This window comes from Mandrillus leucophaeus, unplaced genomic scaffold (assembly GCF_000951045.1).
Source record: "Mandrillus leucophaeus isolate KB7577 unplaced genomic scaffold, Mleu.le_1.0 Scaffold293, whole genome shotgun sequence".
NCBI classification, from domain to species: domain Eukaryota; kingdom Metazoa; phylum Chordata; class Mammalia; order Primates; family Cercopithecidae; genus Mandrillus; species Mandrillus leucophaeus.
In genome coordinates, this window is record NW_012103065.1 from 3,986,482 (window position 1) to 4,008,621 (window position 22,140).

Genomic DNA, 22,140 nt, shown 5'->3' on the forward strand with positions numbered 1-22,140 from the left:
TTCTTATTTTATTTGTTTATGTTTTGGCTGCTTTGTCAAAATGTGCACATTTACTTTCACCCTATGTTTAAACGTCACTCATTTTTTTTCCATTGTCTACATTTCTTACATGTATTTTACTCAACTTTTTCTGTTTGATTGGCAAAATGTATATAGATCCAATTTTTGAATAATTGTGCTATCACTGTACTTATATTAGCCTAATTCTGTCACCTAGAAATAATCTTTACATACCTGTTCCATGGAAATACTTTTATAAATTACTGTTTGATTCCACTCAGGATTAAGACTTTTCTGGACATATTTAGTCCTTCTCTTGTACTCAGCACTGAATTGGGAGAAAAGAAAGAGTTATCTTGATTATTCATCTTAGTTGATGACTTCACAGTTAAACTAAAGGACATGCAGACTATTCAAGATATTTTATTTCAAATCACTATATAATTATCTCATCATCCTCATGTCTTAAACCCTGAATGCACAGTGACAACTTAAAAATATGTTGGATGCTTGCAGTTTTCTTTGCCCTAAAGATTTTTTTTTTTAAAGAAATGCTTGTAGGTGTTCTAACTATACTATAATTTAGAAATCTTACTCTTTCCTGAACGTAGGAGATAATTATATGAACTAAATGGTAACATCAATGTTATTGCCCGATAAACAGTAATTTGGTGTTTAACTTTCCTATAGTTTTGCATGTATGGAAAAGCAAAACTAAAACATTGTAATGACTGTACTGATGGAGAAAAAGATGAAGAATGGCTGTTGCTGTGGCTGACATTCCATAAACACTTGTTATCTGATATTTAAAGTATATTTACCAACACTCTTGGTAAAGTATATTTAATGCAGTTATAAAGCAATTTTAATTAAATATAAATTTTTGGTTTATGTCAATATGTTATTTTACAATTGATGAACCAAATAAAATCTTTCCTCAATTATTATAACTTGGGACATTTGCATTAATCCTTGACTTTCCATTTCCTCTGAGCACCAATTAGAAGCTTATGCTACACATTTAAAAACAACTTAATTTTCAAAGCATATCCTAATTAAGTCTGGCAGAACATGTATAGCTGTCACCAACTGATGGGGTTGAAATTAGATTACTGTCATTTGCTATTACCAAATGGTGCCCACACAGACAAGGCCTTTCTCTAACTCTCACTGCTTTTTTTCTGCATTTTCTGCCTAAGCTTATGTCTCACGTTCTAAATAATACTTCATCTCTGGTGGACACTAGAGTCCTGTAAACCAACCTCTTTGTCTGGGAGTCTTTACATATGTCTGGACTTCACAAGTTGCCTTTCCTAAAAGGGGCTGGATCCTGTCCCTTGTAATCTGTAGTTCTATTCCAAACTATTGTCAAACTAACTCTTGCTACATTCCTGGTCTCAAATACTGCCATATCCTGGATGCCTGGAAATTTTCCCCAGCCACTAATTTACCTACACATTCTAGAGAAAGCTATTGAGAATCAAACTCCAGCTCACCACTTACTTTTAAAGATGGGCCTACAGGCAAGTACTTTCCCTGTCTCTCTGATTTTATTTTCTTACCAGTCAGATACAAGGGAAGTAATTCTTAACATTGACTGCATAACGGGATCACCTGAGTTCTGGTGGTGGGAGGTGGGTCAGTCAACCCTTCACCCACTTCCCTCTTAACCCTGCTTACACCCCGAAGGAAAGTCTGATGTAATTAGTCTGGGATGAGGCTTGAATATTAGGATTTTTGAAGGCTCCAAGGTGAATCTAATGTGTAGCCAAGATTAAGAAGCACCGAGTTGGTGTTTCATAACACTTCACAAGTCAGCCATTGTGAGCTGAATCCAATTGAAATAAAGCAGTGTTCCTCCCACTTCAACCAATTTGAATGTACACAATTTGACAGTTGTCACTCAAGATAAATTACAAACAACTTTAGGGAAATATACAGACAATGATTTAAAGAAAGAGGAGCTCTCATAGACTGTGGATAGGAAGTTTCTATATAGACTTTTTAGATAAATTTGTCAATATCTGGTGAAGTTTAAGTTTATATACCTAAACATCCAAATATTCAATTTCTACTAATTCCACTTCTACCATAAATTCTCCTACCTGTGAACAAGAAATTTGTTCAAGAATATTAATTGTAACATTATTTCAATAGTAAGCCAATAGAAGAAAGAATAAATACATTTTGATGTATTCATTTCAATGAAATAGTAAGTGGCACTGAAAATCAATTAAATAAATTTTAAAAGCCTCCATATATCAAGATAGATATATCTTGAAAAAAGTTTTGATCAAACACTTAATATAGTATGGTATAATGGTACAAAGATAAAATCATGTGAAATACGATTACACATCATATATACATGTATATTTGACATACATATATTAATATTGTAAGAAAACTTGTAAATTATGAATATTAAATTCAATTTAGTGAGTTTTTTTGATGGACAGGGAAGTGATTTCAGAAAGCCTCCGGGTATTATCTTTTATTTTAAAACATCTAAAACAAATACAGCAAAATCTTGAGATCTGACAAAATTGGAGAGCAAGCACACAGATATTTGTTAGGGTATTTTCTATAATTTTTAGTAAACTTGAAATATTTCATAATGAAAAATTCAAAAATTTTTAGTAAGATACGTTGCTTTAAATTTAGTTTTGGATTCTTTTTTGATGGTAACATAGAATTAATGACTTAATTTGATGGCGATAGAATTCGTGTCTACAAAAAAGTGTCTACACAGAAATAATACATAGAAATTAATACATAGAAAGAGTTAATAACTTTGATAGTGACATAGAAAGAATTAGTGACTACTTTTCAGTTAATAGTAAACGTGGATTGCTACTTGAGAATCATGGCTATTCTCCTATGTGAATATACATAGGAAACAAACACATGGTAGTATGAGTTTTAAAGCCTCTGTTTGTTTTGGACTTACTTACCAAGGTGGTGAGGTTATGGAAACCATATTAAGATTTATCTAATATACTGAACAGTAATAAAATTATGCTTTTTAAGTTCTAAAAAATATGCAATTTGTTTAACAAGATGGGAATTAATACCAAATGCAAACCCATGTACTATCACTAAAGTTCTGGGTCTGCCAATATATATTAAAATAGTCTGCAGTAGTATTGAAGTATCTTTGAAGGGATTTATCAGTCCCTATCTTTTCTTAATCCATACATGTGAATAATTGTTATTCAAATTGTTCAAATCCACATTTAGTCTTTGTTTTCACTTATACACCTAGCAAAAGTTATTGAATGCCAACTCCGTATCAGGAATTGTACATCTCTATCAAGTAAAAAACCCTTGTATTGTATTGACATATGAGTATGTATTTAATTCATGCATGAAAAGCATTTTTAAAAGTAAGCATATTAAAATCATAACTAACATTTATTAAATGCCTATTCTTCCCTCTGGTAAAGTTCTAAGTGCTTTTCATGTATTAACTCATGTAATACTCATATTAACCCCATTTTACAGGTATTACTTCTTATTCCATTTTATAGGCGAGAAAACTTGAAGCTCGGAAAAATTAAGGCATATTGTCAAAGTTACATAGTTATTAACTGGTAGGACCAGGATTCAAACATAGTTAATTTGATTTTTTGCTCTTAAATAAATGTTATATGAACTCAGTTGATTAGGCCCATCATAAAATGTGACATCCATCTATTTTCTTAATTGCAGGCTTCGCTACCTGAAGTATCAAGTTTGTCTTCTTTATAATCTAAAATTCTCCATCTCAATTTAAATATATAATTTTTATACATATAATATAAATTATGTATAATGTGTACACACACATTAAAAACATTATGAGCAAGTTAGGCCATCTTTAGAGTTGCCTAGGGAAATCCTGAACAGTACATCCTAAGCGAGTGTTGTGGAACAGTTAGGCCTACTTATTATAAATACTGATAAATACCTGATGTTTGACCATATACATTTAGAAATAACCTAAACTGATTGGACAAAAGTTAAAATGTTCATTTTAATAGACTATCTTAATCATAGTAATGAGTTTGATTCTCCAATTCTCTACAGACCTAAAACATCCATTGCCTTTAGAATTAATGAAAGTAAAAACAGCTTGCTCCTAAACACCAATGAAAGCCTTTGCAGTATTTTTTGCACTTGCATTTCCTGACACACAAGCTGGTCACACGAAGCCATTCCTCAATAACACTTGTTTTATAACTACCATGCTCTGATCATATCGTACACAATTTCAATGAACTGTGTTGCCACTTAACACAATTTAAAACTCTACACAAAATAGTCGTATCAAAATCTGTGGATTTACAAGTTGAAGGTAGGCAGGTAAACAGGGGGATTCTTGAATGTGAGCATAAAGTCAAGCTGAGAAATAAGTGGAGTTCATCCTCCCTTTCCTTTCTTGTCTAGTAAACACACTATATTCTCTTGAGGGAAGATTACATTAATGATTTAACATTAGGGAAATTAGGACAATTATATCTAATAATCAAATAAGTTTATTAATAAGGGAAAATAAAAAGGTCAATACATAAAGATGGGACATGGTGCTTATCAAAAAATATCTAAAACTTCACCCCCTTGAAGTTTTGCCTTGTTTGCTTGTTTATTTATTTTTTTGAGATGGAGTCTGGCTCTGTCACCCAGGCTGGAGTGCAGTGGCGCGATCTGGGCTCACTGCAAGCTCCGCCTCCCGGGTTCACACCATTCTCCTGCCTCAGCCTCAGTAGCAGGGACTACAACAGGCGCCGCCACCACGCCCGGCTAATTTTTGTATTTTTAGTAGAGACGGGGTTTCACCGTGTTAGCCAGGATGGTCTCCATCTCCTGACCCCGTGATCTGCCCTCCTCAGGCTCCCAAAGTACTGGTGGTTTATTTTTTTATTTGTTTTTATTGGCTATTTTGTCGTGCATAGGTATATCTACTTTTAAGGCTGTCTGAAAAAGTATTTGAAATTCAATTATTCTACTCAAGACCAGCAGGAAAACAGTTTCCATGTACATATTTTTTAATTTCAAAAGAAAAATTGAGAAAAGATAATGAAATTTGAAGGCTTCCTTGGTGTATCTACTTTTATAAAATAATCTAAAACATTGAAGGTATTCATTTCTAATGTTTTATCTGGTTTTCCTTTACTAAACTTACTACACACACACACACACACACACACACACACACACACACACACGTTTTTCAAAATTACTCCTCTGAGGTTGCTTCTCTTAATTTAGAAAAAGTACAACCTGTATCCCATTTTGTAAGCTCTGTTTAATGGTGTAATGGTGTGCTTATTGTCTATCATTTTATTTTCCTCTTTGCTCTCTGATGGCAGAGACTATGGCTACATTGTCAATTGTAACCCCTGCACCTGGCACAGTGTCTGACACATAGTCTGTGCTAAGTAAATGTTCAGTGATCCTTAGAACATGCTTGTATACTGTTTTCCTTTAAAATCTATTGAAGTAAAATACGTTTTGGACATCATATTGTAAATATACACAACACCTGTACCTGCCTTCCATAGGTTCCAGAGGAAATGGTTTGATAGGCTACCAATGCTGTTTAGAGAAAGGTTCAGCCAGGAACTGGGCTTCCAGATATAATGATAGCTAAAAATAATTATTACATTCATAACAAAAACTCAGTAACGAGAAAATATTTTCACTTTGCTCAACAGTGTGATGAGAGAAAATCAGAACGAGGCCCTTCATGTATGCTCATTTCCGTTTCTTAATTATCCAAGAGAAAGTATTGAGTTCATGCATGACCCAGACTTTTTCCTTGTCATTCTCTCACCTTATCTTGCCTGACATTTGGCCCTTCAGAGTTTGAGTATATTGATCAGAAGGTGGGAAGAAGAAAATAAAGAAGACAAGGAAACTAGATCAGTGTAATTTTTAACTAGTTAACAGGACTTCATTTTTAATTTAAGAATGAAAGATGTATTACATTTTATTATTAAAGAAAGTTGTTTAATTTTCTACATAGTATTTTTAAATAATTCAGTAGCTCAAGCATTCTGTACCTTTTTGTTGCAGAGATAACTAACCATTGGTTACATAAAATGTATGATACACATTCCTAGCAATAATAATAACAACTACCATTGATTGAAAGCTTATTATGTTCCAGACATTATGCTTATCACTTTTGATGTATTTATTTCATGTATTTCACAGAAAGCCTGCGAAGGGAGCTGTTATTATTCCTATTTTGCAGAAGAGAAAAATAGTTTTAGAGAAATCTTACAGCTTCTAAGTGACAGGGCTAAAATTCAAACGCAAGTTCTTAAGGACCTCACTCATTGGCTTCTATAGTCTAACTTACAATGTCAGTACCTTGTCAATATAATTCCCTCTTACACTGACAATTCTCAAAGACATGGTGAAAGTGATTTCTAAATGAAAGACAAGAGAGTAGCTTCTAGATCTTTTAAACAGTTATCTAAGACATGCCATTATTTATAATTTATAAAATATTCTCTCTTTTCTAAGTTAAATACAATCTCTATCATTCTGAAAATTTCCCCCAAGTTTCTATATATAAAAGATAGGGAGATTCTGAATAATGTGATTAATAATATCTGTTCTAAAAATAATACTATTTCTTTGAAACAAAACTAATTTTGCATATCAGCCTGAGAGACCTGGATTGTGTTCTGTGATGAGAGAACCAGCCATAATGAGGAATCTATCACAGTGTCGATTACATTGTTTGCCACAATTATGTGGCTGCAAGGAAACAAAAAGTTTCTGGGCAATAGCAAGGCTGTGGTAACTAATCCTGTTGTTTGAAATATTTACATATTTATGCTTTTAAAAATCAGAAATAGCCTCATTTGGGAAACAGCTCATTAGTAGTAAATGTGTGAAATTTTAATGTCATAGACAAAAACGAATGCTGTACCATTAATAATCTGGGTGAGATTAAAATCCTCATCACCCTATTGCTACAGATCTTACATGATTTGCCTTTCCAACTAAATGACACATTTAATTTATAATGCAATGAGAGATGTGCAAAATAATGCTTTTGGCTATGTACTAAGAAATTGCCTTAGTTGACAGTGTTATGATGCAACTTGTTATGAGCTGCATTAGAAAACACTCCTACTATTGGGAACAAAGGAAAATTATCTTATTGCCAATATACTACAGCAAGCCAATTATGGCATTCTACATTGCACAGCAGAAATTTTGTGGGGCAGAAGTTATAAAGGCATGAAAATGTTTCAACATTAGGTTCAAGTGAGGGGCCAAGTTCAAACACCTATTTTCTTTTTTCTTTTTTTCTTTGAGACAGAGTCTCACTCTGTCACCCAGGCTGGAGTGCAGTGGCACAACCTCAGCTCACTGCAAGCTCCACCTCCCAGGTTCATGTATTTTCCTGCCTCAGTCACCCGGGTAGCTGGGACTACAGGCACCTGCCAACACGCCCCCAGCTAATTTTTTGTATTTTTAGTAGAGATGGGGTTTCACTGTGTTAGCCAGGATGGTCTCAATTTCCTGACCTCATGATCCGCCCACCTCGGCCTCCCAAAGTCCTGGGATTACAGGCATGAGTCACCGCACCTGATGGGATACACACCTGCACTGGACATCCGGAAGATCCATTAATTACTTTTGAAAAGTGACTATATTTTTATTTCAGTAGAAGACTCAAGAGAACTCATGATTATTATGTGAGAAGCTAAATGAGTTTTAGTGACTAGATTATAAATGAGACTTTAGTTATGTCTAATTTCATGGTAATAATATATTTTATTCATCGTTTCTATGTTTTTGATATTTTCTACTTTTCTGTGTTCTATTGCACACATCTGCTAAAGCTATTTAGAAATATGCTCAGAACAATTTGTTGTAGTGCTGATTCAATAGACACAAACATGTAGAAAAAAACAAGTTACAGCCCATGTTGAAGTGCAAGTGAATGTACATAAAAATGCAAAAAGCATAACTCAAGGCATAACAGCATAGCTTGACACTGAAAGAGAAACAACTCTACCTTGCATTCTGGACAACCATGACTTGACTGCATTGATTCCAAGAGCGAGAGTGAAGGGTAAAACAGGAAAGTAGAAAAGATAGGAAGAAAATAGTTAGGAACAGAAATAAGAAAGAAAATATGAAAATAATAACTAGAAGAGCTATTCCATAACATATAAATGACATGAGGCAGAAAATAATGCTAGAATTACAGTGAAAATAATACCTTGCAAGTGTAATACATTCCAAGGCCTCTGCTTGTCTAATAATTAGGAGTGTAATTGAAAACAAGACCTAGGAATTGAATAGGAGCAGCTTATTAGCTGCCTTTGAGTCAAACCTCACCAAGTAGGGATGTTTTATTTGTCAAACCACAGGAGGATAGCTTTAGGTGGGGTGTTTGTTCTCCATTTCACCATGGTTCCCACCATTCCTTGTTGCTCACCCCAGAATGGACTGACAGATTCGTGTTACCTGCCTGTCCTTCATGATTCTTTAAGTTTGTAATATTCTACTTGACACATATCCTGTAATAAATAAAAGGTACGTACTCTGTATTCCAGGATATCATTAGAGAATATAGAATATAAACAACAATGCTTTATCTTCATTCTTTCATTTACAAATGCTAATTACAGACAAATCCTTGGCAGTGATTTCTCCTTGTATCATAATATTGTCATAAATAACAATGAAGGTCTAATGACTCAAATCAAACATCAAACGCAGAATGAAGTTATCAGTTTGTTGTTATTCTTTTTTTTTTTTTTTCAGACGAGTCTCGCTCTGTCTCCCAGACTGGAGTGCAGTGGCGTGATCTCGGCTCACTGCAAGTTCCACCTCTCGGGTTCATGCCATTCTCCTGCCTCAGCCTCCCGAGAAGCTGGGACTACAGATGCCCGCCACCACGCCCGACTAATTTTTTGTATTTTTGGTAGAGACAGGGTTTCACCATGTTAGCCAGGATGGTCTCGATCTCCTGACCTCGTGATCCACCCGCCTCAGCCTCCCAAAGTGCTGGGATTACAGGCGTGAGCCACCACGCCCGGCCTTGTTGTTATTCTTAAACTATAAAAGATATTGCCAAATTATAGTTACAACTACTATATATAGATATAAATGAATGAACATAAAACAAAAACTACCTTTTCCTGTACTGTGTGACTACTGGTAATCTCTACATAAAATTATTGGTTTTTCAAAATGTTCAATAAAGTAAAACTAGAGCAACCATACCAACAATTCCAAGTTTTTAAAATAAAATTATTGAGAAGGATGAAATTAAAAGCTGTGAACTAACTTTGACATAGCACCTGGCAATTTAAAAATTATTTTCAGAATATTATCTAATTTGGTTCTCCTGACAAGCTAAACATGATGATTCTGCCTACCTTGGCTCTCAGGGTTGACAAGAATACTGAATTTCAAAGAAATTGGTGATCTGCCTGTGGTGATATAAATACTAAGCAGCAGACTGAAGTTCAGCGTATAGCTCTAATTTGGATCTTCTTTAAACAAACCAACTACAGTCAAAGAATACACTTCACATAATTAAAATGCTTTTAAATTTGCCAGAGATTATTTTATGTCCTAGAAAATAGTCTATTTTGGTGAATGCTCCATGTGTACTTGAAGGGAATATGTAATTTGCTATTGACGAGTAGTATATTCTGTAAATATCAATTAGATCATCAAACCAACTAGGAAAATATTATGAGGCAACCAAACAATTATTTGAACAATTTAAATATGTGTTTATACAAGGTATTAAGGTTATTTTTAAATGAGTTTTATTTTTCAGAAATATATACTAAAATATTTGCAGAAATAATTATAATAGCTGAGATTTATGAGTGTATGAGGAAAAATGAAACGTGATTGGTCACTAAGTGATAACTGTTGAGGTTGCGTGATGGGTACATGGTGGGTCAAAGTATTCCTTCTACTTGTGTTCCACAGTGGAAAATTTCCAAGTTAAAGGGAAAATTCAAATGTCACTCCACAAATTAAAAGGAAAATGAAAAGAAAATAAAACCAGTTTCTTTAAATTACCAACTCAAAATTCTTTTTATTTTACCTCCATTTGTTGATCTTATGTTTCCATCTTGCTAATTTGGCTGATATGAATTGTTCAAGTGAAGGATAATAATTTGTAGGGTTCAAATCAGTGTTTCAAAACCATACTTGAGTACTGACTTATATACCAGATCACAGCAATTTGCCTTATGTGAGAGTTAAATATCTCCAAAGAACACTTGACTATATCAACAATTTATACATCACACAAGAGATTCAAAGAGATATTTTTTATTTATTTACCAAAGTCAATACTTCTAATATTACTTTGTGTTATTTTATAATTTTTAAATCAGTGATTTGGAAATACGCCTATAAATAAGGATACATCAGGGAACCCTTTAATCAACACTAACATATTGGGAAATACACATGTCCTGTAAAAATAAACAGTAACTTGTGAGTCCTGGAATATCGATTTCTCAGATAAATTTGGGAAGGTAAGCCAATTCTTTAACTTTGACACAAATAATTCCTTAAATGATTTCATAGTGAATCTGATAGTTCATCACAGGAGTGACTTCCAGAATTGAAAGGCTGATTTGCTCTGTTGGAGGCTGGTTTCATTTTGATCACTGTTCTTCTAGAACCCTGTAAGGCTTAATTATAAGTTTTTAATTCCACCTTACTTACTAATTGGAAATAAATAAATATGACATGTGGAGGAAAGTAAGGAAAAGATAATAAAGTCAATTAAAATGAGGTGCTGAAATTAAAGAATAGAAAACACTATACTATTGTTTTAAAACATGAGATGAAATACTTCTTCATTTTACTTACCCTCTCCCTGGAAGAAGGTACACTTTCACAAAAGGGTCAGAATAACCATTGTTGTCTCGAGGAACAAGATTTCTTGCTTGGAGAATATGTATTATGAGATTTCCAAGATCATAGTTAATTTGAAGCTTTAAGAGACAGAAAAATATTCCATAAGTTTTTTAAAGCATGTTATACATTATCATTCAATATTTACTAATATGTTTTTAAGAAAATTCTTGTAAGAAGCATCAACTTTCATTTTCATTTTATTTGAAGCCAAACAGACCAGTTAATGTCTAATTTAATTGAGAGCTCCCAGGCATATTTTAATTCCTAGCAAACATGCTGTTCATTCTTTCCACGGTGAAAAGGCCTGGCCTGTTTAAAGTTTATTTAGAAGGAAAATCATATATTAGAATGCTGGTTATATTTTTTAATTAAATTGCTACTCTTAGGAAAATAGTAAATGTTGTTAATGTGTATTAACAACAATTTCCAGAATTTTCAAAGAAATTAACTAATTGGTAAGTTATTATAAAGTATTATTTGCATTTTGCCAAATAATTAGCAGCGGGGTGGAACTGTTATTTAAAGATAAAGCTGTCGGCACTGAAATGTAAGAATATTTAAGAATACACAGATTACTACCTCTTTTTTATGTTACATTATCTGATTAAACCTATGGATACCTTTCGGTACCAGCTTTCCTAATAGAGTGAGATACTAGAATCATCTTTTTTTCTTTTAATTTTAGAAGCTGAAGAAAGAAGAGGCATTGTTTTATAGATGCTTACTGGCTGTCGCACAATTGTGGCTGAATACTAAAAGACATAATTCAAACAAATATTTGAGAAAACTGCATAATTCAAAATAATTGAGTTAAGCATTTTTTTTTCTTTTACAATTGAAAGACTCTTTCGGCATCATTTAGAATAAACCTTAATTCTGTTTGATGTTACTTTTGTTTATTAAATAATAGAGGGGAAGGGATACATATTTCAAGCGCAAATCCATATAGAAAAATACTACTTTTAAAATAATCCATATAAAACAGACATGCTGCATTTATATTTAAAATAGGATAACTCAGATGAGTCATACTTTCCTGTAAAACTTCATAATGAAAATAAATCCTCATTTTAGCATAATTTTGATCTTATTATGTTTCCTGTCAGAAAATACATCTTCAATTGCTTATCTCCATCCAGAAAAGACTAGAGTCCCTGACCGTAATAAAAGCACAGTGAAAAAGAAAGCAAAGTACCATTAAAGAAGAGGAGAAATGGGGAGTTTAGAACTGTATGGCATCATGCAGCAACTGTATGCTATAATCTGGCACGGAAATACAGAATATAAAATAACCTGTAATTAATACCACTGAAATTTCAAACAGCTTCCAGATCTTTAGTTAAAGAGAAACACTTCCCCATTCTCTCCTTTCTCTGCCAGCCTTAGAATCCTCTTTTAAATGATGAAGCACCCAAACCATTTCTTATTGAAATGAAAACTTGCAGGCCACCCGAAGAGAGTGCTTTTTAAAATTTGCTCTGTATGGCCTTAGGAAACATCTAGAGCTGCTCAGGGTCAGCTTTGAGAGAGAATGGAATGCCCCAGCAATCTTCAATCACAGCGACTCCAGTGCTGACAGATTTGTGGTTTGGGTGTCTACATAAGGTTTCATTAGAAATGAGCCTTTGCTAAAAGAAAATAATAATAATTAATAATAATAATTAAAATAATAATAATAATAATAAATTGAAATCACTGCCTTAAGAAAATATCCCCCAAATTAAGAAGAAATAATAGCAGGGTAAATTTCAACTACAAAATTACATCTTACTCCTTAAGGGAAAGCAAAATAAAATTAGAACAAACAACAACAATAAAAACAAAAAAAATTTCCAAAAGAAATACTAGTTCAAGGACAGAAGTTTCAAAATAGTAGGAAAGAGAAAGAAGGCTATTAAGAATCAGAAATTCTAGCATTTTCTTTGCTGCTTGTGAAACGAAGAAAGATGAGGTCAGTGAAAAATAGGCTTTCTGGAAGTTGGAAATAGCAGAGAAACAGCCAGATCGGGAGGATAGAGGTCATCAGGGTAGTTCTGTTAGTTTGTTCTTAGTAACGTGTCAACCTTCTGCACATTTTCTCCATTTCCACACTCATACTCCACTTTTGCTTTGTAGTGGGTTCCTGGATAATCACTTAATTGGTTTCTTTGCCTCAATGTCCTTCCCTTTATAATATTTCTTGTAGGTCACTGCCATATGAATTTTTATTACACATTCTTTTCGAATAGTCTCTCTCTTACTCCAAAATAGAGATCATGGTATATTACATAGTGGCTAACATTCTTAGGATTATGTTCAAGGTTCTTTTTAATTTAGTATTAACCTATTTCTCAAAGCTGATTCTTCAACCATTACTCTCGGACAACAGTACCTTTAATTGTACTGTTTCTTCTCCTAGGAATATAATCTCCCTTTCTTTATGCTTATCTTCAAATTAATTCAAGTTTCTGTTATCCTTTGTGAAGTCTTTTGTGAAAATTTCCTCTAGAATGTATTAGAGATGCAGCTAAGACTTACTCTTTCATCTGGAACATACTATTTTCAATTAGTTACTATTTCGTAGTGTTAATTCTTTCTATATACTATTTCTTATTCACTCTAAATTACTTTTTGGTATCACCTAAGGTGCAGGTTTTAAATTTTTTTTTTTTTTTTTTTTACTGTGACCCACAATTAGAAATATATGAATAACAAAACACACAGAGAGAATTTTAAAAGATGATGATCTTTTTATTTTTATATATTTTTCTTTATCTACTTTTATGTTATTTTCCTGATGAAAATTTATTAAACTAATTTTATAAATTACAAAGCAGTTATGACCCCTGGTATGGAAAATACTTCTCTACAAGAACTATTCAGCAATTTTTAAAGCAATTTTTGATTAAAAGAAGAAAAAATCCAGTAGACTTATGAAACTCTTAAAGAGGAAACTTCATATTTCCAGGAGAATCTGTTATGTTTAAAATACATTAGACAAATATAAAGAAACTGAGGCACAAAACATGTTGACACTGCTAAGATACCAGGCAGATTTCAAAGTATAGAAATACATAGCTATGATTGGAATTCATAAAACATATATTTGTATTAATATACTATTCTATAAAATTGCATTTTTCCTTTACAGTTCTGTATATGTTACAGAATAAGAAAAATCCTAACAGTGTGTTTACAATTTCAATAAACCAGTGGCAGAAGAACCAAAAAAGGTTATATAATGGCGACTTTTTAAAAAACTTCATACCTGAATTTCTCCCGTAATTGGATGAGAGACAACCTTTGTTGCATCGGTAGGCTGTAATATTAAAGAACACATATTGCATTAATAGATACATTATTCACAGAATTTATCATTTCGGCTTTCTTCTGAAATTAGTTTCTATTTGGTCAGAGCAACTGCTTGGAAAATATATTTTATCCATTTGGCTGCTTCAGAATAATGGTGTCTACTTACGGTTCTCAATACACATTTAATTTTATAGATGCATAAATCTGTTTTTCATTTTGGTAAGCCTGCTTTGAAGCTGTAATTTTATACCAGCAGTATTTTCAATTACTTAAGAAAATGAACACTTTAGGTTTAAAGCACTTAATTAAGTACTTACAGGTTTTAAAGATCTATACAGTAAAGTTTAAAATACATTCATCAAGTAAAAGACTGGTTTAATACAAGAACTGCTGAGGAGCACAGAAGGTAGAAAAGTCCTTCTTTTACTTCTTTGCTTAATGCTCAGCACCTCCCGGCTCCCTTCCAGAGTGAATCACCCACTCAATCACTTTCTCTATAAACATTCCAAAGAAATTTTTATAGAACTAGTAAAACAATCCTAAAATTCATTTAGAGCCACAAAAGACTCTAATAGCCAAAGCAATTTTGAGCTAAAAGAACAAAACCAGAGGAATTATGCTACTTGACTTCAAAATCCACCACAAAGCTATAGTAATCAAAGCAGCATGGTATGGCATAAAAGCAGACAGACATATGGAATGGAAAACAATAGATAACCCCCAAATAAACACACTCATTTACAGTCAATTGACTTTCAACAAAGATGTTAAGAACACATAATGGGCAAAGGATAGTCTCTCTAATAAATGGTACCGGGAAAACTGGACATCCCACATGCAGAGCAATAAAATTAGACCCTTATCTCACACCATGTACAAGAATCATCTCAAAATAGATTAAAGATTTAAATATAAGACCTGAAAATTTAAAATTATTAGAGAGAAACATAAGGGAAAAGCTCTATGACATTGGTCTGAGAAAAGATTTTTTGGACATGACTCCAAAAGCACAAGCAACAAAAGCAAAAATAAAAAATAGAAGTATAACAAACTAAAAAGCTTTTGCATAGTCAATCAGCAGCTGATTGTTGCAATCAAGAGAATGAAGAGACAACTTACAGAATGTGAGAAAATATTTGCAAACCATACATCTGACAGGGTGTTAATATCCAAAATATACAAGAAAGTCAAACAACTCAACAGCAGGAACACAAATAACCTGAATTAAAAATATGCAGAGATTTGGAATAGACATTTCTCAGAAGAAGACATACGAATGACTAAGAGGTATATAAAAAATCAACAACTTTAATCATCAGAGAAATACAAATTAAAACTATAATGAGATATTAACTCGCCCCAGTCAAAGTGACTGTTATCCAAAAGAAAAAAGATAGTAAGTGATGGTGAGAATGTGGAGAAAGGGGACGCTTGCACACTGATGTTGGGATTGTAAATTGATATATCCATAATGGAAAACAGTATGGAGGTTCCTCAAAAAAATTAAAAATCGAGCTACCATATGATCCAGCAATCTCACTGCTGAGCATATATGCAAAGGAAATGAGATCAGTACGTCAGAGATACCAACAATCTCAGGTTCACTGCAGCATTATTCACAATAGCCAAGATATAATACCAACCTAAGTGTCTACCAATTGATTATGAGGTAAAGAAAATGTGTTATATATACACAACAGAATACTATTTAGCCTTAAAAAACAAGGAAGTCCTGTCATTTGTAATAAGATGGATAAACCTGAAGGACATTATGTTAAGTGGACTAATTCATGCATAGAGAGATAAATGCCACATTATCTCACTCATATGTGGAATCTAACAAAATTGAACTTATAGAAGCATAGAGAAGAATGGTAGTTACCAGGGGCTAAGAGAAAAGGAAAGATTGGAATATGGTCAAAGGGTACAAACTTCTCTTAGGGGGAAGTTAAAAGCTCTGTTATACAACATGGTGACTACAGTTAATAGTAAATGTATTATATTGTTGAAAATTGTGAAGAGAGTAGATTTAAAAAAAATTTTTTTTAAGCCAAATACTTCAGAGGAATGAAGAGTAGATTTAAAGTGTTTGGACCACAAAAAATAAGTGAGGTAATCCATGTTAATTAGCTCAATGTAGCCATTCCACAACGTATTCATGTTTTTTTTTTTTTTTCCAGACAGAGTCTCACTCTGTCCCCTGGGCTAGAGTGCAGTGGTGTGATCTCTGCTCACTGCAACTCCGTGTCCCATGTTCAAGTGGTTCTCCCACCTCAGCCTCCTGAGTAGCTGAGACTACAGGCACGTGCCACCACACCTGGCTAAGTTTTGTATTTTTTGGTAGAGATGGGGTTTCACTGTGTTGGTTAGGGTGGTCTCGAACTCCTGGTCTCAAGTGCTCTGCCTGCCTTAGCCTCCCAAAATGCTGGGATTACAGGCATGAGCCAGCATGCCCGGCCACAATGTATACATATTTTAAAACCTCATGCTGTACAGTATAAACATATATGAGTTTTATTTGTCAATTAAAAATAATTTAAAATTTAAAAATATAAGCAATATTGTATGAGACGGTTAATTGCTTAATTTAAAAAGAAGTTGTTTTCAAATATGTTCAAATTATATTTTTATAACATAGAAACATCTACAAAACAGAATTTAGTATTAATTATGTTGGTATTTTAGTTGGCTAGTTTATTAATTATTTTTAAATGATTATCAAAATAGAGCCTCTATAAGGTAATTATTCAAAATTAGCACATAATTGCTTGTGGTAAAATGTAGTTGTGTTAAAACTTATTTCAAAATTTAGTCTAACTGCCCTTGAAATTACTTTGCTTATGAAGCTTTTCTATATTTAGTTTCAAACAAATCATTTTATGATGCAATGATTAAGGTCAACCTACTTTTGTTGTTTGCTTCTGAATAAAAGGATTCTCTTTTTGGTGACAGCTGCTGTATTTTTATAGTTAAAAAACAAACTTTATTTTTTATGTCTGGTCACTTGACCTAAGCATATATAGCCTGTCCTTCCCATATATTTCACTATATAAAGATAAATCTTTATTCATGTTTAACAAAAGGACACTTTTTTCCCCATGTATTTATCAACTACAGGGATAGTTTTTCTTAAGAATCAAATCTATGAGGGAAATCATCAATTGTCTATATTTCCTCTGCTTTTTATAAGGTTAAAAAATAATTTTATTTTTTTTAAATTCCTTGGCACTTTGAAACAATAGCATTGGAAGCATTTGTTTTGAATGAAGATTTGCATCAATAAAAAATGCTTAATATGGAATTGAAGATAAAGTTCAAAGTGGTGATAATATGTTACTGGTTTTCCTTGTTTGTTATTGTCTTAAATTTTCTTTATCGCTGTGTCCTTTTTACTTAATTATAAAATCTAATGTAATATGTACCTTTTGTTTCCTAAAAGATGCAAAGCTAATATTCTATATACAAAGCTCAGATACATGCAACAACAAAGAGAGCCAGAAAATATAAAGTATCAGAGACATTTTTCAAGCTCCTCATAATAACTACTGAAATATTTAAAAGATGTAGAAATACATCATCCTGGTACATCTTGATGAGTTTTGTACTCAGAAGAGAAAAATGTTTCCTGTTTTGACAGATCATCTGGAAATGAGAAATCATAAGAAAAATACTTTAGAAAATGATATTTTATTTTCTATCTCTGGTCTGAATAAAGAGCTAGAAAACAAGTGGGTCAGAGGTCACATCAAACACTCCTCACCTTGCTGCTGCTGTGCTTCTTTTTGCTCACTGACGGGGACCCTGGTTGCCCAGGGCTGGGAACGGAACTGGATCCTGCTGATGTAGGACCTGAATGAACATGAGATCCTTTTTCAACAACCGATGACAGAACCAGCGGTGACTGCTGTAGTGAAACCTTCTGGAGTTCTGCTGCCAACTGCTTAGGATCAACCCCTGGGGATTTCGCCTTATCCACTACAACAAAATGAAATAGATTTACATACTTCTCCATAATACCATGGAACTATGTGAGTTCTAGGTGACAAAGGTAAAACATTACTTATAAAATAAGCTAAACTTTAAAAATGAAATTAACTTAATTGCACTTCTATGTATCAGTTTCCAAGGAAGTCTACAAGGCTCTGAGAAGAGTAACATAATGCTGAATTACAGAGGAATAGTGAAGTTCCTGTTGCATCTTCAGAAAAATGTTTTTAATATTTTACATAGAGAATTGTTTGAATGATGCAATATCCTATTTTATCCATTGGAACTTAATTTGTATGATTAGCTGCTTTTCCTTCCCTAAATTTTACATCATTCTTTCTCTAAGGAGAAAATTTTCTAAGGGGAAAGTTTTAATGGACTTATTTATATTTACAAATGTATTAAAATTCGTATAGCACTTGGTCTATTCTGCTTAGTGCAATAAGCCAGACTACTAGAACTGTGGCTGTAAGAGTAGAAAGTGCTCAACAAAAATTTATTTAACATAGGAAAAGATGATATTTTTAATCTTACAATAGATCTAACAAATTTGTAGATTATATTTGTTATCCAAAGAAAGAATTAAATCTATCTCACCGTGTACTTATGAAATTACATGTTGATTTTTGTTTACTATAAAAAGGAAATGAAAAGGTTCAGAAATAAGATTTTTTTTAAACCCAGTTATTCTAAAAAGAATCAAGTATGCTCTAAAAATTATGTAAACCCAAAAAGAAATGGCTCCAAGCGTTACTTTCAAAGGATGAATTCATATTTAAAGAATTAAAACTGTGAATTCATGCAGCAAGGATTTTACATGAACTTGTTTAAGGGGACTAACATGCAAATACTTATTTCCCCAGAATGCTAAAACTGTAGCTACAATGCCCTAGATTTTGCTTATAATTATATAAATATATTTAACAATCTATTCATAACTTTATCGCGGTCTATATCTGTGTTTATGTCTATATCTTCATCTACAATTATATATGCCTCTCCAACTACTTCTATATCTACCTCTTTATTTACAGTTGAAACTAAATTTCTTTTACCTACCAGCTTTTGGTGGCTCATGAAGTTCCAGATGCTGGGAATTTTCAGAATCTGATAGCATATTGAGGTCCCTAAAAATTAAAACAAAACATTAAGAAAGATATTGAGGAAATCTGAGACAAACAGCACTTTTTTCCAACTACCCTTAATTTTTTTCAGTAGGTAAATGAGAAGTGGTTAATGATATAAAGCAACTCCAAAGCATGCTTACCCTCCTAAACAAATACATAGTTGCAATGCTGTTAAAAGTCAGAGCTGATAAAAATGATTATTTAAGGTGAAATCTTTATGAATTAAGTGTAAGTTCATTTGTAAATACATATCCATGAAATCTAAATGGGTTCAGGCTTTCATTTAAATGAAGCACGTTTCCATAAAAGCATGAAAGGGAAGAGGCTGTTGACACAATCAGAAACTAAGTTAGCTGAATTCTTTCTATGCTTTAGGCTTTGATTCACTTTATTTTATAATTACAGAAAATCTTGCTAACTGGCAAAGGTTCCACCTTAACAATTTTAAATTAAAAGAGTCATGGATAGCCAAAAAATGGAAACAGAAAGATGGGGAAAAACTCACAGTCTTACACATATTTCTGCTTCCCCACTTTGCTGACTAATGATACTCTGAACTTCTTCATATGTTTTAGAAGTCAAGGGAATTCCATTCCATTCCAATACTTGCATCCCTAAAAAGACAAATTGAATATAAAATCAAATGTGTGCTATCTCCAGTCTGGGTACATAGGGCATCGAAGACATTTATTTGCATTTAGAAGTCAACTCAGCACACCATTTCAGAGAACATCAATTCCAAGTTCTCTGCAACAGTAATACCAAAACCATGATGTAGTTTGATCTCATTAACTTACCTGAACACATAAAATATATTTAATACAACATGCAAAATTTTGCTTTTGAAAATCTGTTTAGTATTATCAAACGCATGCATTCTGTTCACACTGCCATAAAAAACATTATTGAATGTATACTGCTTAGACCAATTTCGTATAGGAAATAAAACAAACACTTAGAACTCCCAATATAATTTTTCTGTGGGGAACAAGCTACTAGAGGAATGTATTTGGTATTTTATCATGAAATGGGAGTAGTAGAAAAAAGTCATTTGGATTTCTCCATTTCAGAAACTGTTGTAGCTTCTATTTTCTCCAGATGAAATAGAATGCCACTTCGTGTCTTTTTCTTCACTGCATGCCAGACATCCCTGAATTGAGGAATACTAGGAAGGTTATAGGAAGGGCAGCTGCATGGGTATGTGACCTGTGCACCAGTACAAGGCCCTGTGCTCAGAAAGGCCTATGCTTGGTTTAATGCTCTACTGTTGTCATCTTGAAATTCTTAATAACATTTGAACAAAGAACCCACATTTTAATTTTGCATTGGGTTTTATAAATTATGTAGCTGGCCTGGCCTGACCTGGTCAGGGCATTTCATTTTTCCTATCTAAAAAGATAATTTCACAGAAAAAATAAAAGTATAACATAATTAATATTTCAATATTTTACATCTAGCTCCTTTGGTCCATTTTATGTGAGCTGTGAAAGTCATTGAGGGGTCCATGTGTGGCATGATTCACATTGTTCTGACATGCAGCTATGTGAACTGGGTATATATAGTAGATGAACCCATCCAAGGTAGTGCTCAAGTATTTGTGAACTCTACCAGCTTTATTTGAGAAAAATGTCTAAATACTACAATTATGTCGTTGAACCATTAGTTTTTTTTTTTTTTTTTTTTTAAGACAGGTCTCACTCTGTTACCCAGACTGGAGTGCAGTGTTGCGATCTCTGCTCACCACAAGCTCCGCCTTCCAGGCTCAAGGGATTCTCCTGTCTCAGCCTCTCAAGTAGCTGGGATTACAGGTGCGTGCTACCACGCCCGGCTAGTTTTTGTATTTTTAGTAGAGACAGGGTTTCACCACATTGGCCAGGTTGGTCTCAAACTCCTAACCTCAAATGATCCACCCGCCTCAGTCTCCCAAAGTGCTGGGATTACAGGCATGAGCCACCATGCCTGGTCTGAACCATTAGGTTTAAAACGAGCTTCACAGATGCCTATGTGAAATTACCTATTGATCATCATTGGCTCCAGTGGAAAATTCTAAACATGGCATGATTGTATCTTTAAAAGTTTTAATGATTATGATATATATTAGAAAGCATATTATCACTTGCAAGTAAGAAAGGGAAAAGCTTTTAAACTATAGTCAAATAGTAAAAGAAGTCCATAACAAGGCTCACAATAACACAAACAAGAATGACTTTTCTATAACTTACTCCAAGGAAACTTTATCTTCAGATGGGCCTTAGGTTTATTTCAACAATCCCAGGCTGTTGTATATATAAAATGAGAAAATTATGTAAAAGACAGTGACAACACCACTAAAGAAAAATATAGCACGCTGAAAGAGGAAAATAAAGCACTTTTTTAAAAAAATAAGGAAGAAGATTACATTAATAAACAGATGATTTTGAATTCAAAGTTATTATAATTCAGAAATTGCATTGTCACATTTCTGCAGGAGCACATACTATGAAAAGGAATAGTCACTTATTTTCATGCTTTTTCTGTTGAATTTACCTGTTCATTCTTCACATGCCAAAATAAAAGGGCAAATTTACAAAACATAATTATCCTGTAAAATTTTTAAAAATGCTTCTAAAAAACTACTATCGTTAATAAAATTTCTGAAAAAATTATACAGATAACTAGGGTCTTGCCTGGATATATACCTGACACTGTAAACTACATGATCTGCTCCATACCACAATACACCAATGGAAATTCTTTTTGCCCCACCTCAGTTTCCCACCCTAGTTGTTTCAGTGCTGCAGTTCAAAAGATTGGGACAATTTTTTTATCCTGGCTCATTGCCTACAGT

The 22,140-nt window shown here is 33.1% G+C and overlaps 1 protein-coding gene across 1 annotated transcript in view; it reads right to left on the reverse strand.

The window, feature by feature from the left end:
- The window catches only part of LOC105543919 (protein piccolo-like), a 92,354-nt gene extending 70,763 nt beyond the window's left edge, over nt 1–21,591 (reverse strand). The window contains exons 1-8 of the mRNA XM_011986109.1: nt 21,536–21,591; nt 19,819–19,927; nt 19,246–19,313; nt 17,960–18,174; nt 14,156–14,206; nt 10,861–10,985; nt 8,024–8,050; nt 235–328 (exon numbers count right to left, since the gene is read on the reverse strand). Of these exons, the coding sequence (XP_011841499.1) occupies nt 235–328; nt 8,024–8,050; nt 10,861–10,985; nt 14,156–14,206; nt 17,960–18,174; nt 19,246–19,313; nt 19,819–19,925 (687 nt within the window). The 5' untranslated portion in view covers nt 19,926–19,927; nt 21,536–21,591. The remainder of the gene's footprint in view (nt 1–234; nt 329–8,023; nt 8,051–10,860; nt 10,986–14,155; nt 14,207–17,959; nt 18,175–19,245; nt 19,314–19,818; nt 19,928–21,535) is intronic.
- Between the last annotated feature and the right edge of the window lie 549 nt (nt 21,592–22,140).